Source organism: Amborella trichopoda, chromosome 13, assembly GCF_054954075.1.
Source record: "Amborella trichopoda isolate Santa Cruz 75 chromosome 13, AtrichopodaSantaCruz75HAP2 v2.0, whole genome shotgun sequence".
Lineage (NCBI taxonomy): Eukaryota > Viridiplantae > Streptophyta > Magnoliopsida > Amborellales > Amborellaceae > Amborella > Amborella trichopoda.
In genome coordinates this window covers 8063961-8089617 of record NC_142348.1, presented here as the reverse complement: position 1 = coordinate 8089617, position 25657 = coordinate 8063961, and the positions used below count along the sequence as shown (strand labels likewise).

At 35.9% G+C, this 25657-nt stretch overlaps 1 protein-coding gene and 1 long non-coding RNA gene across 20 annotated transcripts in view; one reads left to right on the top strand and one right to left on the bottom strand.

Moving 5' to 3' along the window:
• The window catches only part of LOC18432535 (kinetochore protein), a 45904-nt gene extending 38422 nt beyond the window's left edge, over positions 1–7482 (bottom strand). For 17 of the 19 annotated variants that reach the window (XR_016048669.1, XR_016048671.1, XR_016048666.1 and 14 more), the window contains exons 1-2: positions 7083–7482; positions 6969–6999 (exon numbers count right to left, since the gene is read on the bottom strand). Coding sequence is in view for 4 of the 19 variants with exons in the window: in XM_020666229.2 (XP_020521888.2) it covers positions 6969–6999; positions 7083–7106 (55 nt within the window). In the remaining 15 variants the exon portion in view is untranslated. Of the gene's footprint in view, positions 1–6968; positions 7000–7082 lie in introns of those variants that run through there. The other 2 variants (XM_088857117.1, XM_088857113.1) reach the window with 1 other exon arrangement.
• Positions 7483–13142: 5660 nt separating this feature from the next.
• On the top strand, positions 13143–13918 carry LOC110007112 (uncharacterized). Its single transcript, XR_016048663.1, has 2 exons — positions 13143–13277; positions 13368–13918. It is a non-coding gene; the product is annotated as an uncharacterized LOC110007112 (long non-coding RNA).
• Positions 13919–25657: the final 11739 nt, after the last annotated feature.

Genomic DNA, 25657 nt, shown 5'->3' with positions numbered 1-25657 from the left:
TGGTGCAATATCTATAGAGCGAAAATTCTAAATTTGTTCTATCTATAGTTTAAGAATAGACTGTCACACATCAGGAACATTAGCGTTTTAAAACTTGGGGTGTGACAACCTAATATATGTGGAAGATGTCTAGGAGAAAAAACCACACCAAGTGAGCGATACTTTAATGATTATCTCCTCTTCTATGCATAGGACAAAGAATGGTATTTTAGCTATAGGCCAAATGAACAGTGCCATGCTATAGTGAAACTTCCTAATCCACCTCACTAGTTGAGCTTGAATCATTACAATATCCAAAACCAACATTTAAAAGAGCTTTCCAGGATAAGAAAATCCTATTGTATCTAGTATGTGTAAAATTACACCATCACACCGCTGCATTTCCAAGCTATCAAGGGTTGCAAACTATTTAAATTATCATTTTAGAATGTCCCTCTAGAAAGGTTTACAACAATCAAAACAATTTCCGTGACATTGTGTGATGATCCTTCAAGGCATCCTCACCACACTAATATCTCTCCAACATTAACATAGATAAAGGATGATTGAAATTATTTAAACTAGGATAGGCTCTTCTATTTAAATAAAGTTCCCATTTGAATAGTGGTCAGAGATCCGGGTCAATTGGGTATTGATCAAGGGGCAGAAACCAAATCAACTGGGTGAAACAAGGATTCGCCAAGATAGACAAGTGAGGAAGAACCACTGCTTGAAATCAAACCAACAAGGAACACACAAAGCAAACCACCAACTACTAATCAGTTCAAAAGCTAAAAAAGGAACTCTCTTAATCATGACAGGCCACACTAAACAGGGCAACAGCTTATCTGTTATGACTACTTTTCTTTCTTTTTTTTTCTATTTTACAATTTGGGTTTTTTCCTACATAAATACAGTCACCGCTCCAAGTCCAAATCCTTATAATTTTAGTTAAATTAACTATCAAAATCTACATATGTAAACAACCACTCAGAGAATTGAAAAACTAAAAACAAAAATGACACGGTTGCCTAGTGGTGGCAATGGACCCCAACCCTGGACCAGATGACCAGACCCAACTCAGATCCACGTATGGGTCTAAAAATTGGACCCGGAGGGTCTGGTCTGGGTCCAAGATTTGGACCCGAACACTATCGGGATCGGAGTCCATGTAGACCTGACCCGAGTAGTATTAATATTTAATATAGAATATTTAAATAAATATAACTATATACTTTAGTTATAACATTTTAAATAATACATGTATATATTTAACACAGTATTCAAATATATTTAAATATATAGTTTTTTTTTATTTTTGGGTCAGGTCCGGGTCTTGATCAGATAACTTTGGGTTGGGTCAGATGCAGTTCCCATAATTTTTTTCAGGTCCTGGTCCAGGTCCGACTACGGTTGTCTCTTTTTTTTTAAAGTTGAATCTCTAGTTAGGCATGAGGTATCACAAGATATTTGGGTTCCACATTTGAATAAAAAGGGGTTGTTTGGTGTCTATATTTGTCAAGAGATATTCAGTTTATGTTTTCTGTGGAAACCCTATTTAGTAGGAAAATAAGAATAAAAAGCCTTGTATGCCATTAAAAGAATCAATGACGAATATTATGTTTGCTGTTAACCCTCAGGAGGACTTCAGTGTTGCTTAAAGTGGGTTTTTCCCTCTTTCTTCTTCTTTGTTGTATATTTTTTCCTGTGAAATTTTGTGATCCTATCATTTGGCATCAAAGCCAGCAACTAAGACAGCAAATGGTAGAGGAAACAAGATATCAAAAACTTGAAGTGGGAATTAACCAGATGAAAGAAAGTTTTGAAAAGAACTTGGAACAGCAAGTTCTTGGAGAGATTCTTCAAAGACTCGAACAGCTTTCGGGTGCCATCAATCGACCCCAAGGGGAAATATCTATGGCGGTAACAGTACAAGATCCAGCAACCGATGGATCTCATGATGGAAGAGCCATTCCAAACAAGGACAGCACAAGTAGATTTTCCTCACTTAGATGGGGAGGATCCTACTGGTTGTATTTTTTGAGCCTAGCAGTTCTTTCATACAAAAGTGTTTGGCACAAGCAAAGGGTTTTAGTGGCCTCTTTTCATCTCGAAAAGGAAGGCATACAGTGGTATTAATAGCTGAAAAAGGCCACAGGACCACTGTCGTGGAGGCAATTTACAGAGGCATTATGTTCTCAATTTGAACCATCCAAGTCTGAAGACTTTGCTCGTGCCTTGGCCACATTGGTGCAGGAGTATCAAGCACAATTTGACAGGTTGTCTAACCAAACCTTTGGATTGACAGAGGAGTTTCTCATCAATTGTTTTATGAGTGGCAGAAGGATGAGGTCCAATATGATGTCCAGATGTTAAAACTTAAAACCATGAACATTGGTTATGGCAATTGGTCTTGCAGCGACTTCAAGACAATAAGTTGGCATCCGAAGACAAGCCAAGAGGATGAACCCTAACCACCCAGACAGTCCCATCCCGATGAAAGCATCTATCTCTAGCAACAATGAAGGACAGGGTGACAAGGACCTATTATAACTGTAATGAAAGATTCGCTCATGGCCATAGATGTAAAACCCAACAACTCTTCTTGTTGGATGGGGAAGTTCTTGATGATGACAACACTACATTAGAAGAAGGCCTTGAAGAAATACAGGGGAGGAGGAGGTGCCAGAGACATCATTACACACCTCGGCCGGTTTGACCGCTCCATAGACTCAGACTCTGAAAGTATGCACAACTACATAGACCCAGCCTTTGCCAGACAACTAGGGTCTCTGGTAAAAGGTTGTGATCGTTTGATATAATGTTAGCTGACGACGGATGGTCACAAGCCAACGGAAGTGCTCTTGGATAACTCTTAGCATTCAAGGGGTTCACATTACTAACAATATGTTCGTTCTACCCTTGGGTGGACGTGAGGTTGTGTTGGGAGCTCAATGGCACCAAACATTAGGGCCTATTATATGGGACTTCTCAAAGATGATCATGCAGTTTGAGGAAGATAGGGATGCACATGTACTCAAAGATGCTGGTTGTGGACCAAAACTTCTTACCAGCCACAAAATGGAGATGTTGTTGCACCAGGAGCGTGTGGGAATAATGACCCAGTAATGTGCAAAAAACACACATCAAAGAAGCTCAAGCAGAGCACCAGATCTACAGCAGATCCTCCCCATTTTTGCTGATGTGTTCGACAACCCTATAGAGTTGCCACTGCCTCAGACACATGATTAGAGGATTCCATTGGTGCCCGGAAGCCAACCAGCTGATGTGTAACCTTATTGATACCCAATTACCAATACATGCAAAAAAATAAAACTAAAAAAGAGAGACGGAAAAGATCGTCAGGGAGATGGTAGATGCTGGTATTATCCCTCTAGTGCAGGTCCTTTCTCCCACATGGTTTGCTAGTTCACAAAAATGACAGAACCTGGAGAACGTGGGTCGACCACAGATCTCCGAACAGCACGACTATCAAGGATAAGTTCCCTATTCCAGTTATTGATAAATTAATCAATGAACTTCATAGGTGCCTGATATTTTTCTAATCTAGATCTGCACTATGGGTGCCATCAAATTCAAGTCCACAAGCCGGATGTGAGCAAGATAACATTTTGAACTCATGATGGACACTATGAATTCAGGCTCACCAATGTTCCTTCCACATTTCAAAGACCGATGGCTTAGGTATTTCGATCGTTCCCTTGCAAATTCATTTTGGTTTTCTTGGATGACATACTTGTTTAGAGTACTTGACAGAACGAGCACGTACATCACTTAATCACCATGTTGGAGCACCTAGGAGTACAGTGCTTGTATGTCAAATGGTCTAAGCTCCTTCAAGAAAACAAAAATTGGGTATCTGGGGCATATTATTTCACATTAGGGTGTGTTAGTCGATCCCAAGAAGATAGTTACCACGGTCAAATGGCCACAGCCCACATCATTAAAAGGCTTTCTTGAGACTCACTGGGTACTAAAGGAAATTTGGATGCAGTTATGGGAGGTTCTCCACCCACTGATGACTCTTCCCAAGAAGGATGCCTTCAATTGGGGGAAAAGAGCCAAAACTTCCTTTTAATGCTTTAAAGAACATTATGACCTCCATGCTGGTGCTTGCGTTTCCCGACTTTGTAGCACTTTGGCGATGAGATTTGGTGCAGTTCTAACTCAGTAAGCCAACCATTGCCTACACAAGTAAGGCCTTATCAAGATGGCAACTGAACCTCTCCACAAATGAGAAAGATATGCTTGCCATCATCTACACAATCACTAAATGAAGGTACTACTTAGTGAGGAGACAGTTCAAGATTCAAACCAATCATTGGAGCATAAAGCATTTCACAGAGTAACGGTTGTCATTGTTAAACCAGCAATGGTGGGTATCTAAGTAATACAATTATAAATTGTCTATCGAGAAGGATCTGAAAATGCGGTCACCAAAGCGCTATCCAGGTCCCTCAAGGACACACAACTTACAGCTATATCCTTCCCTTGCTTGGCAGATATGGACACGATCTGAGAAGAGTGGAAAATGACCCAGCCACGCAATCTCTTATTTGACACCTAAGGAATTCTTGTCAAATTTCACTTGCCTTACTACCTTCAAAGGGATGACTTGCACTTTAAGGGACAGATGGTCGTTATCCCCAATTTTTCTATGAAGGACAAGGTGCTTAAGGAATTCAATGGTAGTTGCCCCTTTTTTTATCAAAATTTAATCGCATGCAAGGCATCGCAAGACGTATGGTCTCCACATTTAAATAAATAGGGGTTGTTAGTATAGGGTTTGTGGCCTTTAAAGGTTGTGAGAGCTTGTTTATAGTGGATAATGCACTTCAGTGGGAGTTTGTGTTGACTGACCAAAGGTTAAGCAGTCTATGGTCCTGATCATGTCCAAAACCCTTACTCATGGGCATGTGGCACTACTGAAAAGGGTTTACAGATGGTCATCCCTTGTTAAGGTCAAAGAGATACCCAGGGATGGATTGTATGCCAGGAGAATTGTGTGGATGTATGTCTCTAAGAGAGAGATAAATCCTTAACAAATTTCTATACGGCATGTGCATATAACAGCCGCCTCATCGGGAAGCAACCCTAGAAAGGGATATATGAAAATGTAGATAAAGTCCCCACTATAGTGATGTCTGCTTGAGTTACTCTTAAGGGAAAAACTATAATCCACAATCCAGAATCGTGGTTTTACCAACTTTGACGAGCCAACCATGAGCCCTTACATTAGACTGTGGGTCGTGGATCTCGTAGGGTCAATTTGAGAAGGCAATTACGGAGCACGATTATTGGGTTTGGTGGAGAGCCCTTGCAGTCACTTATTTTGACCTATTGGAACTAGTCGACTACTAAATATTTTATTTTTCAGTGTTAGAAATGCTTCTATGAATTTTATAAATTTTTTTAGAATTTTTAAAATTAATTTGAACATTCAAATATTGAAAGGGCGTTTTTTAAATTTTAATAGTGTGGAGGGGCACATGTGTACCACACCACATGGGTGGGGAGTGGAGCATATGGTGGCCCACGCCTCCTACATGCCCCCCTCCCCTATTATCTTTAAGTTCTATTTTAATTAAAATACTTTTTTTTTTAAGAAAAAAGTTAGCGATGATAATCTTAAAATAAAAGATTGCGTCCTTATTTATGGGAGTTAATTTTTGAAACAGAGACCAAAATATTTTATTTTGACTTCCTGCATTTTTAAAGAGATAAAAAAAAAAAGTTCTATAAGGTTTTTTATCCTGGTTAGACTAGAAGTAGATATGGGTCAAAGAATAAGGGGCTATTATTCCTCCTAAATCATGATGGTTGATGTATGGATGGATAGCTCTGATTCATTTCTCTCACCTCACAAATTTCCAAAATTCATATTGGTCAAGATAAGTTATAATTGGATGCACATACTTATGGGGTCTATTTGAAGAGGGGTCCCATCCAATCTCTACACAATTCCCAAGCCTCTTTCTCTCTTTTGATTTCTTTCTCTCCTCAAAGCCCCGCTCTCTCTCTCTCTCTCCCTCTCTCTCTCTCTCTCCCTCTCTCTCTCTCTCTCTCTAGGTGGCACACTGCCCATAAGAAAAAAAGGAGGGGTGGCACGCCTAACCTAGTTAAGGTTTAAAGAGAGAAGGGCACGCCTAGTCCTAGAAAAGGGAGGTGCCTCTGTGGCATATGCCCTAATTGTTCTAAAAGGGGTTCCAATAAACCCTAATTGTGTTTTATACTCTATAAAACCCTAGTTTGAGAGATATTGCCTAAGAAAGCTTCTTAGCTATGAAAATTCAGCAAGATTAATAGGATTGAAGCACGCCGTCAGTCAAGAAATCAGATATGGGGTGTACTAAATTCTATTGGTGGGACCCTAGGTACATTCGCATTGTTTGTATTAAAGTTAGAAGAAATTTGAATTTCATTCCTGGATTATGCCTATTCAATTTGGCAGTAAAAGGAAAGGTCCTAGGTTATACTTAGGGTTTAGTTTCTTATTTACAGTAGTATTTTATGACACTTCTAGGTAGAATTTAGATTGATCAATAAAATAAAAGGTTAAATTTTTTATTTTTATTGCCTTGATTTCCACATAGCCACTTCTTTTCAGTTAGGCAACTATCTTTAATGACATACTCGCTTAAAGTCCTATTTAGTAGAAAAATTAGAATAAAAAGCCTTGTAAGCCATTAGAAGAATCAATGAAGGATATATCATCTGGGGTTAAACCTTAGGAGGACTTCCACCCCTTCAAAATGGACTTTTCCCTCTTGCTCCTTCTTTATTTTTTACTTTTCTCTATTTTTCTCTGTGACATCTTGTGATCGTAAAAATCTTCAATTGGTTCATTTTAATTTCCATTAGAAAAACAGGAGTAGCAACAACAGCGACAACAGAAAGGTATATCTTCCAAACCCTAAGACACACGATACACATTGAATTACAGGAAACTCAATTGAAAAGAGAAGTACCTGATATGCTTTCATTCTGGATTAGGGTTTCCTGAAATCATCAAAAGAAATTTATTTAAAAAACAATATATGCATCTGATAAAGAAGCATTGATTGCGTTGTATAGAAGCTTACCATGCATCCATTTTCCGGAAACATTTTGGATTTTCTGATTTGATCGTTAGCGTGGCCCCAAATATAACGAAAAGAGATAGAGAGAGAGACAGAGAGCGAGCAGAAATTCAGCAGTTAATTGAATCCTCCCGTATCCAATTTCCCCGGCGATAACTTGTCGAAAAACTAATTCTCCGACTACTGGACTCCGGCCATGGGCTCCTGCGTATTTGTTTGTTTTCCCGGCACGGTTGGAAATGGAAGGAAAATTTAAAAATGCCCGCGCTGATTTCTGGAAATAATTACAATTGTATCCTAAAACACCCCGATTTCAGTTGATAAAAACGAATATGGTTTTGCAAGGGCGGGAGCCCCAACAGGAATCCGTTTTGCCCGACAGCCCGGTGCCCCGGTGTTTCATAACCAGGTCGGTGAGGTGGATGAAGTATTATTGGGGTCGGGGTAATGCCTAGCACCAATAAGAATAAATATTTCAGAAAAAATAAATGATAAGGGTTTAGGGGATTTAAGAAACAAATAAATTTATATAAAGTTGCAACTTTAAAATGTAGAAATAAGGTGCACTAAATCCACCAAAAAATGTCGTTTTCGTGTTGGAAACCCTCTATTGATGATATGGACTTGAAACGTATGGATATGAAAAATAAATAAAAAATTTAAGTCTTAAAAATAGTGCATCTCGAAACACATTATTTGGACAGTCCATTTTCAAGATTTGTATATATTTATAGATCTAGTTGATTTTAAGCTTTGAAGTAATTTTAGACTTTAAATTTTTTTATAATTAGAGATAAAAATAGATTTTTCAAGTTATCCTAATAAGACACCAAAATTATATCTTATAATAAAATTTAGAGGTGCACCTTTGATTTAGTGTTGCAACCATATACAAACCACGCTTTTTAAAAAAATATTAGATCATCTTAACAAATTAAAAAAATATATTGGGGGTTAGGGGAAACTGTCTGACACATGTTTTGTCACCTTGTGTCATATACAATGCTTTGAAGTAAGGAAAAAGTTTATATAAAGATGCAACATTATCATGTAGAACTACGAATGCACCTCAAAAATCATTATCATGTAGAACTACGAATGCACCTCAAAAATCCATTGGAAAAGGTAGTTTTGATGTTGAAAAACCATTTTATTGATCATCTCAACATCGAGATGTATGACCATGAAAAATAAAAAAAATTTAAGTCTCATAAATAATGCATTTTACAACATATTACCTACATCGTCAATTTTCAAGATTTTCATATGTCTATAAATCCACTTGATTTTAACAATTTTTTAAATTTAAAATTTTATAATTAGATATAAAAATAGATTTTGAGATAATCCTAATAATATTTTACATCAAAATTATATACCATGATAAAATTTGAAAGTGCACCTACTGCTACGGTTGCATCTGTATGCCAACTGCACCCTTGAAGTAAAAGGTTTATCTAACCTTTATTATTTAATATCCAATATATGGATTAAACACTTTTGAAGTAAAAGGTTTCTCTAACCTTTATTATTTAATATCCAATATATGGATTAAACACTTTTTAACAAACCTGACCCTAGATCCCGTACCAACAACTGATTCCCATTTCAATTGGATGACAACTTAATCAAATAAAAACTACCTAATTTAACAAACCCCTAAAGCTAATTTGAATTCAAAATTATATAAAGCAATGTTTTTTTTTATTTTTTTTTACAAAGTTGTAAATATAGGAATGGAACTTGAAATGTTAGACTATAAAAACCTATCCTCTACCGTCTCAATACAAACCCATGGCAACTATTAACTACCCTCGCCAATCCCCCTATAGTTATTAACATTCCACCTTCCTTCGTATCAACATTGTCCTCAAGGTTAGATATCTACCACCTCATGATCATCCTCCCTCAATTTGGCATCATTATCCAGCATAAACAGTAATTGGGGCTAATAGCTATGGAATATCGTGGACTTTTTAGTACAATTATAGCAAAGACCCATGTCTCTACACTCCTACAAAATAGAAGGCGTGTTATACTAAAAAAAGTTTATATAAGGTTGCAACTTTAAAATGTAGAATTACATATGCACCTAAAAAGGGTGTGGTTTTTATAAGGCTGCAACTTTAAACAACCCAATTACGGCGCACCTCCAAATTTTATCATGACATGTAATTTTGGTGTAAAAAAATCATAGGATTATCTCAAAATCTATTCTCATACCTAATTATAAAATTTTAAATTTCAAAAATAGTTAAAATAAGTAGATCTATAAACATATCAAAATCTTGAAAATGGATGGTCTAGATAATGTGTTGTAAGATGCACTATTTATAAGACTCGAATTTTTATTTTTATTTTTCCATATTCATTAATCTTGATGTAGAGATGATCAATTAGAGGATTTTTTAACTTTAAAACAACCTTTTCCTATTGATTTTTGAGGTGCACCTCCAATTATACATTTTGAGGTTGTAACCTTATGCAAACTTTTTCCTTCATACAATCTTAAGATTTTTTACGCTAAAATTACATGTTATGATAAAATTTGGAGGTGAGCGGATTTTTAAGGTTGCAACCTTATAGAAACCACTTTCAACAACATTTTATGGAATCAATAGGGGGATTTGTGCAGGGAAAATTACAAAACAACTTACCCAAATCTAACTTTTTCTCTTACGTTTTTCTCCAAATTATATTTTCTATGCAAATACCCCTAACCAAATAAAAAATAAAAAAATATGTAAACTATACTCTTTTACTTTTACCTTACCCACGTCTCTTTCTCCTCTATCTTACCAAAATAGGAGCCCCAGCATTGTGTACGTGTTGTCCGGCAGTAGGACTCCGATACTGTGTAAAGTGCAGTCGTGTAAAGTACGGTCTGGCAGTTGTAAAGGGTGGTCTGACAATAAATGCTATTAGATTCCAGGGCTCCAGCACTATGTAAAGGGTGGTCTGGCAGTACTCAGTTTTAGTCCGATAGTTGTCTTCAAGCGGTCCGATACTTATGAGTTCCAACAATGTGATATTGCTTTACGATAATGTGCAATTAGGGTCCAAAAGTCAACATCAAATCTGGTTAAAATGATTTTTGTATACATAAAAAGTATTTCAATCTAAAAAAAATGAATTTTTTCTCCTAAAAGTTTGTTTTGGGAAAAAAGTTAGATTGTGGTAAGTTCAAAAAAGTGGGGGTATTTTTATAAAAGAGTTTGCTTTGGGAAAAAACGTGAGAGAAAAAGTCAGATTGTGGTAAGCTCAAAAAAGTGAGAAAAAAAAGTTAGATTGTTCTAAGTTCCATAAAAAGTTATCATCTTCGGGTTGCTTTTTTTTTTTTTCTCATTTGTGTATGCTCTGCACAAAGTATCATGACAAACAATGTCCTACATGTAACATTGTTATAATGTCGCATCAAATAAAAAAAACCCCTTATTGCAGTCGTGAATTAGAATCATGGACGGCCTATGATAATTATCATTTAAGAAAGAAAGAGGTCATTTTCATAACCTGAGAAGAAAGGAAAACATAGTTTAACTATTTTTAAACAAAAGATATAAGTAAATAATCCTCTCTCCATCATAGTTGATCCTTGTTCCAGTCTGTTTCTAGGGTTTATGTGACTCTACCCACTCCATGTAAGTGCAATTCCTTCCCCCCCCCCCCCCCCCCCCCCCCCTTGCCCACTTTTTTTTCCCCAAATTTCATATTATTTTTTCATTTTAAATAAGTGTACTTACCTTATTCTTAAATTTTTTTAACTTAGGAAAACTGGTTTTTTTTTTTTTTTTAAGGAAATCCTTCAAATATTTAGTGGCAATATTTACTAAATTTTTGTGTATTTGTATGATATTTCGCTTGATTCATCCGAAATACGGTGAATTTCGGGCATAATATTTTATCACCGGAAAGTTTAGGGCAAAATAGAAAATGCAGTAAATTTCGGCCGGAAATTTTCGTCCGAAATGTTCTTCCTCCTCTATGTTGTAACCTAAATTTGGCCCGAATTTCAGCGAACAATTCGAAACTGTGACGTTGGTTTTAGGGTTCAAGGATTATAGGATCTTGGGGTCTTGTCAAATGTGAAATCTTTTTTTTCGATTTTTATTTGAGAGAAATCGAGGGTTCTCATTTATATAGTTATATTATATGATCTGTTAGAGTTTAGGTTTATGACATCCAGTGTGGGTTATGACGAATTTTTGCCGACATTCACTGAAATTTTGGTGGCAATACAACTAACCGCACTTGCTTAGTGAGAAAATGGCGTGTATTAGGAGTAGTATACCATGGGCCGGTGGTCTATAGTGTATTGTATGATAAAAAATTCACCACTGGTGTATGATATAGTTTCGCATATTTTAGGGCCTGATTTGAGGACACCCCTAAAAAAAAATAAGGGAAAATATCATTACAGTGGATGAAATCCTTAAAAAAGTTATTAAAGGGGTTAATTATCCTTATTAATATTTGAGTTCATTTCCCTGAGACACCTCCTCAAATTTTCAAAAATACCCAAATTGCCCTTGTCCAATATTTGGAATGAAGAACAATGAGGGATATTTTAGTTATTTGACCACCAAGCGGCCTCACCTGAATGACATAAATACCCCTAATTGTTTCTTATTACAAATAAAGAGCACATCGTTTAGTATTAGTAATGCAGAGCAAATAGGGGTGTTTCTATAATTTGATACATGCAAATCATTTAAGCGCATATTGATAAAAAAATCTTTAGTTGTTATGCGTTACTAATACTGAAAATGTTTTATTTATTTGTAATCCGGAACAAACTAGAGATATTTTCGTCATTTGGTCGATGCCTCTTATGGGTCAACTATGATTATTTTGCATTCCAAGTACGAACCAGGGCAATTTGGGTATTTTTTATCTTTTATTTTTTTGATGAGGCTTCTGATAGAAATAAAAAAGAAAAAGTATGTTCTCAAATGCTAGTGTAGATAGTTTAACCCTTTAATGATTTATTAGGGCTTTCATCCCTTCTAATGATATTATGAAAAATAATTTAAAATGATAAATAACCAAAATCCCCCTATATATCATATGTGATGTTATTTTGTTTATAATATCAAGAGTGTACTATCTTATGTAAATTTAACATAGTGTGATATTATTTTGTGAACTATTTGGTATGCACCTTGTATTATACATACTATTATTTATTATGTAACTTTGATTTCTACCTATTCTTAGCTATTTATGGCTAAAGATATGAGATTTTCAGTAAATTCTTTAAATAGAGTGAAAACAAATTTTCCTAGAGATAAACTTATGTAAACTGCTTTTAAGTTTATCTTACGTAAGTTTACAACATACACTTTCAAACATAGATGTTTCATTATTAAGATTAATTTTATCGAAACATCAGTGACAATGAGTGCATTCAAGTAGGCCGTTAATTTAGTTTCATGCTTTGAGTAGGCCGTTAATTGAGTTTCATGGTCTAATATTTTATTGAAAAATGTTGGTTATTTGAGCATGAGAAAGTATACAACGAGACGATTTATTTGTAACTTTATTCACATGGATTGTCAAATATGACAAATCCTGTAATTGAATCAACCCTTTTAGATTGGGGGAGGGTTTCGATACCTCAGATGCACCCTGTTCAAGTGGATCCACCTTCCGCATTCCATTTTAGAAAGGAAAATTGTTTCATGCAGGCAGGACTGCATTTCTACATATGCGGTCCAGAAAGTGTAAAGCATCCATCTTAAAGATGGAAGCAAGTAGGTGGTCCATCTAAAAACAATAGAAACTAACGGTCCAAATGTTTTCTTACTAGACTTATTATTTTTAGTTTTTAATTTTTTTTTTTTTTTCATATTCATGATCTCTATGTTAGAGATTACGTCCTTAAAAATCAAGTCTTAAAATCCATCTCAAGAATAGATTTATTAAATGGCCCGCATTTCTACCTATGCGGGCTTGGCCGCATAGAAACCGGGTCCTTTTAGAAATGGATTTTGTAACCAAAATTTCACAGGGTTATAATCTTGGCCAACTTGATCATGAATTTGAAAAGAAAAATGAATTGTAAACCTTTCAATTCAGATTTCACCTTTCTGTCATCTTACGAGGCTGGGATTGCGAATGAATCTGGAAGGCTCGGATGGGCTCATGTTGCTTGTTGCCTGGTTTAAGTGCTGCCCACTCCTAGAAGAAATCAATATTTGGGTGAGTATTCTTAGTGAGAATGTGCTTCTTGTTACTATTCATTATTGTTATGGTTATGCTGCTCTCCTGGATTGTCTCTTGCCATTGCAGCACAGATATGAAATGAACTTCAATGCTACTATTCCACATTCTTTGACAACTCGGGGGCCTATTAATTGTTGGGATCACCACCTCAAAACAGTGGTAATATATGAATCTCCTTTCCAAGGAAACCTAGAAGAGTTGGTTAGGTATTTGGTTAGTAATGCAAAGGTGATTAAGACAATTACTTGCCATATAAATTATGAAAGGTATTTGAATGCAAGATACCTTTCGCTTGTTGGGGATTTGTTGTACTTACCAACAGCTTCTCCAGGTGCCCAGGTTCTGTTCAAGTAATGGATTTTGAATGTGGCTTCAAAAGAGGAAAATATGATATTTGATGAGGCACCTTAGTCTTATATGCAAGTTTTGTTGTGACATTGTGTATTTTCATGGTTTTGGTTCAATCTTGATATATGAGGAATTTATTGTGACTCTTTTGGTGTTTACACTATAGCATGCATTCACATTTTGTTTTTTATCTTTTCGTTCTTCCTTTTTTGATATGTAAACTTGTTGAAACACACAAATGAAGGGTTTAACCAGCAACTTCGAATTAAGTTATGGGCTCGAATCTACATCCATCCATGTAAAAGACCTAAGTTTACATTTCTAACAATTGATGATGTTTTATTTGCTGCTTTGATGTGTGACTGATGTTCTTCTATGCATTTCTCCCACTTGTGCGTCTAATGTGTTTGTCTTTCTCATTTCTTTCACTCTGGCATCTATATATTTATCTTTCTCTTTGTATAGTTATACAATAACTGATTTTCCCATTAAGAGTCCATCTTTTTTTTAAAAGAATGCCTTCTTTACCTTTCACATCCGCATCTATTTTCCTGTGGAAATCAGCACAAGCAGTAACTTTTGTTTATTTGGATATTTTTTTGGCTCTTATTGCTCTCTCTTCAATGTCTTCGGATGGCAAATCAAAGAACTACAACCTATCCATGTCATTGGACACCTTTTTGTATTGAAACCATGGAATGAGAATTACCATTGAAGACCATTTACTCATACCAAAGTGAATGTGACTTTGAATAAGCACCTCATCGGCTCTTCTAATGATTCAGGTGTCCATGACACTTTCCATCTGATCCTTTCTAATCTTTGGCTCATTATTCTTAATTGCATTTGATAGTTTTCACAGCAATCTCAACGAACTCTAAATCCCTTTGCAGGTATTGTCTTGTAAATTAGCATCATTATCATAATTTTTTGGTAAGCATATCTCTGGGACCAATATTACAAAAGACTCGTCTTCATTATGGATTTTGTTGGGCAAACATCATCCTTTCACCGGCTTTCTATATGGCACCCTATAAGAGTTTGTAGTATTGCTTTACCTATCATTTTAAATGGAGTTTGTGTGTAGTTTAAGGACATGAAAATTGCGCTCAGTTGAGTTGTGAGTCCAACATTAGGAATACACAGAGGTGGGGTCAATCTTTCAAAAGGCTATGAAGTCATTGTTCCTTAATTAAAAACTTAGTTTGAGGCTAACTTCTCAGGTTTGAATTACCTGTGGTCAAAAATTCCTATTCTGTGTCTGAATGCTGTCAGCTGCCACATGCTTGTACCTTGCTAGTGTCGACTTCCATGAGGCCCTTTGCTATCTGTGGTCAAAATCATAGCCACGTTTTGCTTTCTTCAGCGAAGTGTGAGAGCTGAGAGTTAGTCTCCCTTCAGGCTTTCTCAGTTCTTAACTATGTTTAAAACTTGCAACTGAGAAATGAACTGAGTCAGGATCATTGATTTCTATGGTGAATCAAAGTTCAAACCACAGGCATAGAAGTAAAGGGGAAGTTAAATCAGGTCTTTGACAGCACTGAGAACACTAAGTTCTCAGTCATTGGCAGTCAAAACTTCAACTCAACCTTATTCTAGGCAGCTTAAACACCGAGAGCAATTCCCTCCATATTCTTTGTTTCTAGCAGACCCTTCCGATGCTCGAATTGACTGCAAGCACAAAAAAAGCAATAAGAATTGGTTTTCATATGAGAGTTTTATAGAAAATCCTAAAAACAATCTACAAAAACAAGAAAGAAGAAACAACCACAAAAGAAAGAGACAACCAACTACAACGCAAAGATATACGTGGTTCGGCAACGTGCCTACGTCCACGGGAGATAAGAGCTTCTTCTGACAATGAAGAATAGGGTTATAATAACTCTTTTCCTCATGCCTCTCTGTTCTCTATCTGATTACAAACGTTTTTCCCATAACCCTAAATAAAACCTCATCGCAACAATATATATCGAGTACCAGATAGATTATACAAATTATCGAAATACCTCATGTATGGATACAAAGCCCTTCTGACTTTTAACATCCTCCCGGAATCGTCATTTTGACTCCACATTGGCATATCTATTTCCTCATAATACAATACATCAATCATCAACAAGTTTCGAATAATTGTTCTGCCTAGAGTTCACAGCGACTCAAAAGCACACTAATCTTCTTCGAGGTATTAAAACCATTGTCTTAGTATCTCCAAGCAGTAAATGATTAATGAAGAATATGCCCCTAGGATACGACTGAGCTGTGTGAAACACTCATTAAAGTTTTCTCTGAGTAGCACTTTCTAGAGAAACTTATGGAGAATATATAGATCCTACTGACTTGCTACAGCTTGCTAGGCTCTTTGGATGATTACTAAATGTTAAATAAATTTCTCTGAGAAAGACAAAAGAACGAGGAATAAGTTCTCATAAAATAGCTAACTACAGTCACAGATTGCAGTGCCAAGCAGTGATTTTCATAGAGTTTTCCCCTATTGCTTTTCTTGTAAAATTTTCAATTAAAAATAATTGGATATTTATTAAAAGAATCCTTCACTGTAGATCTAATGTTGCCAACTCAAATTAGTTGAGGATTGGGTATAAGTACCAAGTACAAGAGTGGTTGGGACTGTTGGGTTTATGTAGATTTTAAAGGCCTTATGAGTGTGTAATGAAAAGCATTTATTATAGTGGAACATAAATTCAGTGGGAGTGTGGTCCCTCGAAGACCATACTAAGCAAATGATATTTGCGGATAACTAACTGTGCTTGACGATCTAGGCCAGTCAGTTGAAAAACCCAAGATACTTGGACATAAAAAATAAACCGAGAAGGGTTTTTGGGTTAGCCCTTGATGAGGTCGGAGCTTATGCCTAGATGAGTGAGGCGAGGGACTATGTGACCCTTGTGTGTGATGGTAAGCCTATAGAGACGGGGCCAAAACCTCATCCATATTCCATCACACGGCATGCATATAGATAGATCGTTCAAGAAAACTTGATATCCACCTTTGCGTGAAGCATATGCATGTGCGAGAGATACCCCTATGCGCCATAGAGCTGTGGTCGCATCAGGTCCTGGTGACCTTGACTTGTCTCTAGGAGAGGACTTGTAATCCACAGACTGGGATTGCGACTCTTCGGCTCATCGACCAGACTTTGGTGACCCGCTAATGAGCCCTTGCTTGGACTGTGGGTCATGAAAAACACTGGGTTGGTTCGATAAAACAAGTGTGATCTGTAGTTCACAGTTGAAGGAGTACCCCATGATCGTTGATTGAATTCCTGAACCATATGGATCCACTTCCCATCATATTAATTTAATTGTGTTAATTTTATTATTAAATTATTTTAGATTTATTATTTAAATTTTTGTAAGTCATTTTATTTCTTATTTTTTGACTTATAAAAATGAAGTTATTAATTTACAAAGTTATGATGTTTTAAAATTTATTTTTAAAATATTTATTAAAAAAAATACATGGGGGGCCCATAGTGCACATGGGCCCATCATGTGGGTATTAGGTGGGGCTCCACATACCATACATGGGTGGCACGCCCCACCCTTGGATACCTTATCTTGTTTTGTCTTCAAGTTTATTAAAAATGGCAACTACATCTTGTAGGATGTGGTCAAATGTTGATAAGAAAATATTGACCATATCTTCTCTTGATTATTGAAGGAATATCTTGACTTGATATTATTGAAATATTCCTATGGAAAATATGAGATGGAATATGCAATTTATGGCATGCACTATATCTTTAATGGATTTAATTTATTTAAATATATTGATAGGGAAATGGTCTAAAGAAAGGGGGATAATGGTTCATGCACCTTCCATAATATTGATGGCTCATCTATAGAATGCATGGCTCAAATCTCTCATCCCACAAGTCACCTTGATCAACGGTCAATATTCAATCTCAAGAAATAGGCAAACTATGGAAATCCTAGGCCTAAATTTTACTACAAATATGGGTGTTCTCCCCCATCTCAACACACCTCTCTCTCCCGCAAACTCTCTCTCTATCTTTCCCATGGGCCATGCCCCTCTCTCTTCCTATACTCTTACTTTCTCTCTCTACTCTCTCTCCTAAAAATGACCCTAGGGGCACACCCAATATAGACTCTCCCTCTCATAAAAATTTGGGTTTGAGCCTAATTATTTTGGAAGTAGAGTTTTGTAGAGATTTAAAGGTGGTTACTTAGTTTGGTCGAAATTAGCTTTTTCCGATCGAGATTGAAACTAGACTGCAAATCCCGTACTATTGGATGTAGTGACTCGGTGTGGGGTGTAAAAAACTCGGTTGAGGTAATCTCCAGCATCTTTTCTTTTATTTTATCTTCTCAAGCACAGTATTAGGTTGTTTGAATGGTGTCAAGTAGTTGAGATTTATTTTATTGATATGTTATTTATTTTTGTAATTTCTATTGTTTGTAATAAGACTACTTGTGAGTGATCTTGTTGCCAAAATTATAAAAGATAATTATTATTAAAAAAAATTTATATTTTCCTGGCATAAAAGTACATAGGTATTTCTTTCAAGGACTTGGGAGACTATATCTTCTATAACCTTTTCGGTCGACTCAAACCATGTCCAAAAATAACCATGAAATAAGATACATATAACTCGCTAGCGGAAGCTTACGGTGGTGAAAGATCAAGGCTTGAGGCACTGTTTGTGCCTGATGTCCAAATGCGAAAAAAAACCGCATACACAACAAAATGAGGTCAAAATGTTTGAGCTTCAAGTTTGTAAAGAAATCACTTTGAAAATGATCCTAATTTCAAGCATTAAAGGAGGTCTAACAGCAAATTCAGTTCCATTTAACTCTAGTGTTGATCAGGCACTCAAAATCCATCTTCATCGGAATTTAAACTTTATAAGTAAAATTCACTTGATAAAATCATTTTAAAAGTTGGTTTGAAACACCTTCAAAACTAATTGCCTATCTCATGCTCCATGGATAGACCCTTTGTCATGGCTGTGTAGTTTCTCCCTCTCATTGTGATCGAACTACACAAGGGAGCGAGTAGGGCTGTTAACAAGCCAGGTTCGGCTGGACCCACCCATGCCCAAGCCCAGCCAGAAACCACGCAAGGTCTTGGCCCAGGATCGAAAGAGAAACTTTGGGTTTGGGCCCAGGCTTGGCCGGAACCCAGCCCAAAACCCGAAAAAAATGGGCCAGTCAGAGCTGGGTGGACCTTAGTAACAAGGCCCAAACCTAGCCCAAAACCTGAAAAAAATGGGCCAGTTGGAGCTGGGTGGACCTTAGTAATGCATAATTTATTTATTTATTTATTTTTAAGTACATAAAACCTTTGGGGTGGGTTCGGGCTAGCCTGACATGGCCGAAAAAATACCCCTAGCCTAGCCCCGCGTTAAAAAAGTGACCTGAAACTGGGCCCAGCCCGAAAGACTGCTGGCCGGCCCAGCCCGTTAACAGCGTTAGCAAGGAGGAAATGGGTTGTTGGGGGCCATTTTGTTCTCATAGTTTTTTTTGTTTTTCTTTTAATTAAAGTTGCAGGATGTTGTGGTTGAGAGACCAAGTGTGTGGCACCTGGTATTTTATGTAACTTAAAAGAATATATTGTGAACAACATTCCTTAATTTCATAAAAATGAAGGTGGAAATATGCTTGTTGGTGAGGTGGGGGCCCATGAATTTCCTACACACTTGGATATGTGGGTCCCTCTCACCAACCCACCTTATATTACCTACCACACATCTCTTGGTCATGGCCCCCACCCCTTGCATGGATTTTCAACTTGCCCAACTTCCATGTTATTGGTAGGGAAAAGAGACCCTCGATTAAGTACTTTTCTTTATGATTATTTAGAAAAGTAAACTAAAACATGCTAAAGAGAAAAAATAACTCAATAAATAACAACATTGAATATGTCGTATATAATTATTATTGATGATTTAATGATATAATTGAATAATTAGCCTCATGCCATTTTCGATGCCCAAAAGAGCTTATTTTGGCATATCAAAGCGTTATTGATTTTACTTGTGAAATCAAAAACTTCTGTTTTTTAGAAAAATTAAAATAGTCTCGTATATTTTATATACACTAATGTGCCACTTTTTGGTGGTAAATATTGTATTTTAGTTTTATTTTTTATTTTTATATATATCTGAGTAAGCTAAAATTTAGGGTATATATAGCTCATCATAATACACTTACAAAAAATATTATAAAAATAATAATTAAGTTAAATAAAAATAACCAAAATACCTTTGCAAATTTCTATTTTAGAGCTATTATAGTTATTTTATATCTTACAATATTCTTTGATATAAATATATTTTATAAATGTGAGTTCGTGAGAAGTATTAACTTGAGCTTGATCCAATGTTTAGACAAGAAACTAAAATTATACACCTTATATCTCCAAAGTGCGACTTGAGCATAAGGTATAAAATATGCAAGGCGATTTTAAAACTTTAATAATAAAATATAATTTTTTCGTAAATCTGTCATTTATTTTAACATTACAACCATAAATTTTGCTCACATTTTTTTTCATAGTCGAGGCAAATTTAAATGGTCGTTAGAGAAATATATACACATAACGTATTTTATTAAATTGCACCAACTCTCCTTTTGGGTAGGTAATTGGATTTGGACCAACTCATTTCATCGATACCGATACGAGGAGAAGAGCTCTTGTGATGAAATTGACATCTTACAGTCACATCTACACCTACTCATGAAAAATAAGTAAATAACTTAATTAATAAATAAGAAATTGACATCTTAGATTTTAGACTTGGACTTTTAAGCCAAGCCCACCTACCTCCGTCCCCACCACATGAGAACATTGTTTGACTAACAGGGTGGGTCGACCCAGACCTGCTTGGGTTACTCGGACCCCACCCACTCGGTCATTCTGGTCTTGCTGCTTAAGCTCGGGGTCTTAATTTTTTTAAATTTTTTTTATTAAAAATCTGAAAAAATAAGAAATTTATTTGCAATGTGTTGTTTTATGTTTTTATTATTTTTACAAAGATTGAAAGTGTTTTGGTTATAAATACTCATTTTTATATTTTTCCTTTTTTTTTAGATTATTTCTAAAATACCTCTAGTCACAAATTGATTTTTCAAAATCTATTTTCACTACTGTTTTAACATTAATTAGATGTATTTTGTTTAATTTTGCTTTAAACATACTTACATATTTTTAGATTTTTTTAGTAATTTTTATTTTTAATTGTTCTTAGCTTGGCATTGCTTGACCTGTTGCCTATTACTTGGACCTGGTATGGGTTACTTGGCCCAACCCAAGGCTGAGTATTGTGTACAAGTCCTGGTACCTTCACAGCAAGAGAGAAAGAAAGAGGGAGAGAGAGAGATTTTAAAGGTGGGAAGGGCAAAAGATTATTGAAGAATATTCAACAAATGTCATAGCTTGAATCCGTAAAGAATTCAATGTTTTATAGAGCTTTAGAGTATTGCTTCGTGATATTATGAATGGTGAGGCATATGCTTTAGCCAAAGGAAGAGCAAACTTCACTTCTCTGTTTGTCAATTTTTTCTAATGCTTCCTCTTCTTTACTTCCAGTATATCCTGTATTTTGTAACTCTTTTTTTATTTGATAAAAAGGTTGTATTAATGTTCAAAAAGAGAGATAGAGAGAGCGAGATTCTATACGATAGGGAACATAATTGTTTCAATGAGAGACAAGAGATATTATGCTCCACAGGGGCCTAATTGTTTTGAGCGCAATATCTGATCAAACGTAGGCAACGCTTGAATAGACGAATTTGCAATGGATGGCTGCAAAATGCCACGCGCATCTAAAGTCTAAACCACCTAGAGCGATAAATAGAGCTTTCTTATGAGAAACAGAAGGGGGAAAAACCTTAGAGTTCGAGTAATAACAAAGAAATCCAGATTATTCGAACCAATTTTTTTATTTTTTTATTTTTTTAATATTAACTAGTAATTTCATTGTACGAAGGAGTAGAGCTCTATAAAGTACAGTACTAAACAAAGAGAAGAAGGATAAGAATAAAACATTTACTCTCTATTTTCAGGGATGATCCCCTCAATGCTTCCAAACACAATCTATACCCTCGCCTCGAAAGCTCCTACATCACCTACCACCTAAGACCCCAGCTAAACTACACAGAGCACTTCCAAAGACGTCCTCCATAAAACCTCAACTCCCCAACCCAAAACTTTTAGTTGAACACTCCATAATCGCATTCGCATCACTCATGACCCCACATAGTAGGGTTGGGCTGGCACACAAGACAATAAGTATGAAATAACGCACAACCTACATTGAAATGGCTCCTAAAAGAATTACAGGAAGAGTGACAGCGACAAACAACCAACCACAATTTTTTTTGACAATGTTATGGTATTTTATCAATAAACTAAAGGATTACAAAGGAATTATACATTAATCAAATCAACATAAACTAAAAGCACTTCTAGGCTCACACCAAACTTCGCAAGGCCATCAACTACGGAATTAGCATTCTGATAAACATGTTGGAGTGAAGCCATCAAGTTCTCACAGATATCCATAACCTCTAGTCACATCGGAAATATTCTCCATGGAGGTCAGCTATGCGTGATACACTAATTGATCACATTCAATGAGTCACCCTCCATAGAATAACTATAAATTTGGGTATTCGTCCCTCAACAATCTAAGTCTATTCAACAAAGAAAATAATTCAATATAGTCTGCCATGTTGACACCACAAGGGCCCGCATAAGATAACAGAACCTCACCATTTGAATTCCTCATCACCCCACCACAACCAGCTTTGCTTGAGTTCCCCAATTAACTTCCATCAAAATTCTACTTCAAACAAGCCTCCAAAGGCGGGTGCCATCTACCTGTTGGTGGAATACGCTAGGAAACATTTGTTACAATATGCTTTAGATACCCATACATCCTCTTTCAAAACTCCAAAGCCTTCCTTTGTAGCAAAAACCATATCCATAATTATCCAAAATCCTTCTCTTAATATCTTATTTCCCATAATATGGCTGCCTTGAAAATTTTCCACACAATTCGACCCCCTTTTGAAATACCGTTGAGTTCCAAGTGTGCAAAAATAGTGGTTTGTTCATTAAGTATCAATAGATGAGTGCCCATTAAACCAAATACCCAACCCCAAATAGCACGGGAAAGAGGGCAATGCAAAAAGAGTTGGCATCCATTCTTCGTATCCCCTTTACAAGGTACTTAGACAATGACCAATATCTTTCTTTTTTTTTTCTCAAGTTATCTACTGTAAGGGTTTTATTTTGGAGAAGGATCCATAAGAAAGCCTGAATTTTGTGTGGAATGGGCAACTTTCAAACGACATTGAGTGAACTTTGATCTTCTCTATATAGATTATTATATAACAATCCATAAATAGATTTGACTGAGAAATTATCATTCTGCTCACATTCTCAAATCACCTCATCTTCATATTACAAAGATATATATACGGATTTATAATCATTCAACAACGCAAACAACTGATCAATAAGAATTTCACCCTTGTGATACCCATAATTCCATTACCCTAACATATTGATTTGCAACTCTCTCAAACAATTGAGGGTAAGATAATTTGAAAGTGCAATTACCTACCCATTTGTGAACAAATGCGAGAAGTTAATTTTATCACCTCTACCAACTGCTCATCTAATATTAATGCTCAGTAATTCTATAACACCCCAAATTCCTTTTCAAAACTCTGAGGCTTGAGCTCTCCTAGCAAGCCAACCAACCATGAAAGATTCCCTACTGAAACCATATTTGACCTCAATAACCAGTGTCAATAACCGATCATCACAAGTTAGAGCTCTCCACCATCACTTGGCCAACAACAACATATTGACAAGTTTTAACTTTATGATCCCTAATATACCTTCCATCTTTGAGGTGCAAATCCTGTTCCCCACCAAGTGATATTTGACCTTTTGATCAATATTTCCCATAGGAAATTCATCATCAATATTTCAAAATCCTTACAAACTAAAGAAGGCATATCAATAAACGACATCTAATAAATATGAAGGTTTGCTAGACAATAGCTCATCAAGTTTGGTCTTCCATAGGTCAAGCTTCCCATGCACCGTTTTAATCACTAGATCCCAAACTGATTTAGATAGTCTAAAATTAGAGAGAGGTAAGTCAAGATATGTGATGGTAAAAGAATCCACCTTGTAGCCAAGAATAGAAACAATATGATGTAGAAGTCGAGTCTCACAATTTATCCCCACAAGCGATGTCTTATTGAAATTTACCTTTAGCTCTAGAACTAACTCGCAAGTAATCAAGAATTTAGTGACTTAATGAACCTGATAATCATCAATTCCACAACAACATAGGGTATCATCTGCACACTGTAAATGTGAAACATAAGGTCTCTCATTAGCTACTCTAAACCTTGTGATTTTGCCCAAACTCTCAGGTTTAGAAATCAGCAAAAATGCTTCCGCAATCAAAGTAAATAGTAAAGGAAATAGATGGTCACCTTGTTTCAAGCCTCTTATCACACCCCAACAAAAAAAAAATTGAATAGCCATTAACTAACATAAAAAAATGGGCACTAACAAGACAACCCAAAATCCACCTTCTCCATTAGGACCCGAAACTCTTCCGCTCCATAATCTTCATCAAAATTTGCCACCCCATTGTATCATATGCTTTTTCCATATCATGTTTCAGAAGAATACCCGGCACACCTTGTAAAGACTTCAAATGGATATATTCTTAGACAACAAAAAAACTATCTATGATAATTCTATCTTTCACAAGAGCAAATTGTGGACCCCTGATGATAGAAGGGAGGACCACTTTAAGCCTTGCAACAAGGATTTTAGCAATGATCTTATATAAGCTATTGAGCAAGCTAATCGGGCGTACATATCATAAATAAATGAAATGACAACCTTCTTGGGAATTAGCGCAATATAAGTGAAATTAATGTACTTATCAATATATTCGCTATCGTTCATAAGGATTTGTTTTGTTGTACAACTTTGATAATGCTTAGCTTGGTATGATCTAACTTTGTGTTCTGTACAACACAGGAAGGTCTTTAAAAATAAGAAGCATGTTTTTTAGTTCTCTCACTCATGTACATTAATACCTCTCTCCATAAACTCCTCCACTGTATCTAATAGATCACATTCTAATTCATCCCAAAACTTATGAAAAGGGCCCAAATGAAAACCATCAGGTCCTATTGATTTTCCTTATGATAATGAGAACACTGCAAATTTTAACTCTCATTGGGGACTCTAGCTGAGCAACAAATTATCCAGAAAACTTGCTTAGTGGAACATCTTCTAAATAAACTTTGGAACTTTGCTCAGAAGTGAATACCTTTTGGAAATGCTACACAAAACCATTTTCCCAACCACTAATGTCACCCTCCATTACACTCTGGAAAGCAATCCTAGAGATATCTTTCTGGCGCTGCCTAGCATTTGCGATTGCAAGAAAAAATCTGTATTTTGGTCACTCTATTTAAGCCGATTTACTCTCGACCGCTGCTTCCAATATATCTCCTCCATTTTCCAAAGCTCATGCAATAAATGCTCTAATTCTCTCATCTTATCTAATTGTTGCAAAAATAAGTTCCCCAGCTATTGCACCTCATGGTCAATAAGATGAATGCCTATGTATTATCAAACCTCACTTTGATATAGATTCTGTTATTTTTCTTCCACTGAAGCAATCTATGTTTCACATTTAACAATTTTTTGTGGATTCTATATCTAACCCTTCTTCGTTTAATAATCCCAACAACCTCATTATTTGCTAACCATGTGAGTTCCATTCGAAAAGGCATAGCCCCCAAAACAACATTATTAGTGTTTAGAAGAATATGATTGTGATCTAATGACAATTTACACTTGCTAAAGGAAAATAATTATCCTAATTCCCTAATATCAGAAAGCTATCAAGTTTACTCTTAATCAAACTTGATATGGAGTTGTTACACCATGTGAATTGAATACTAGTTGTGGGACATCCA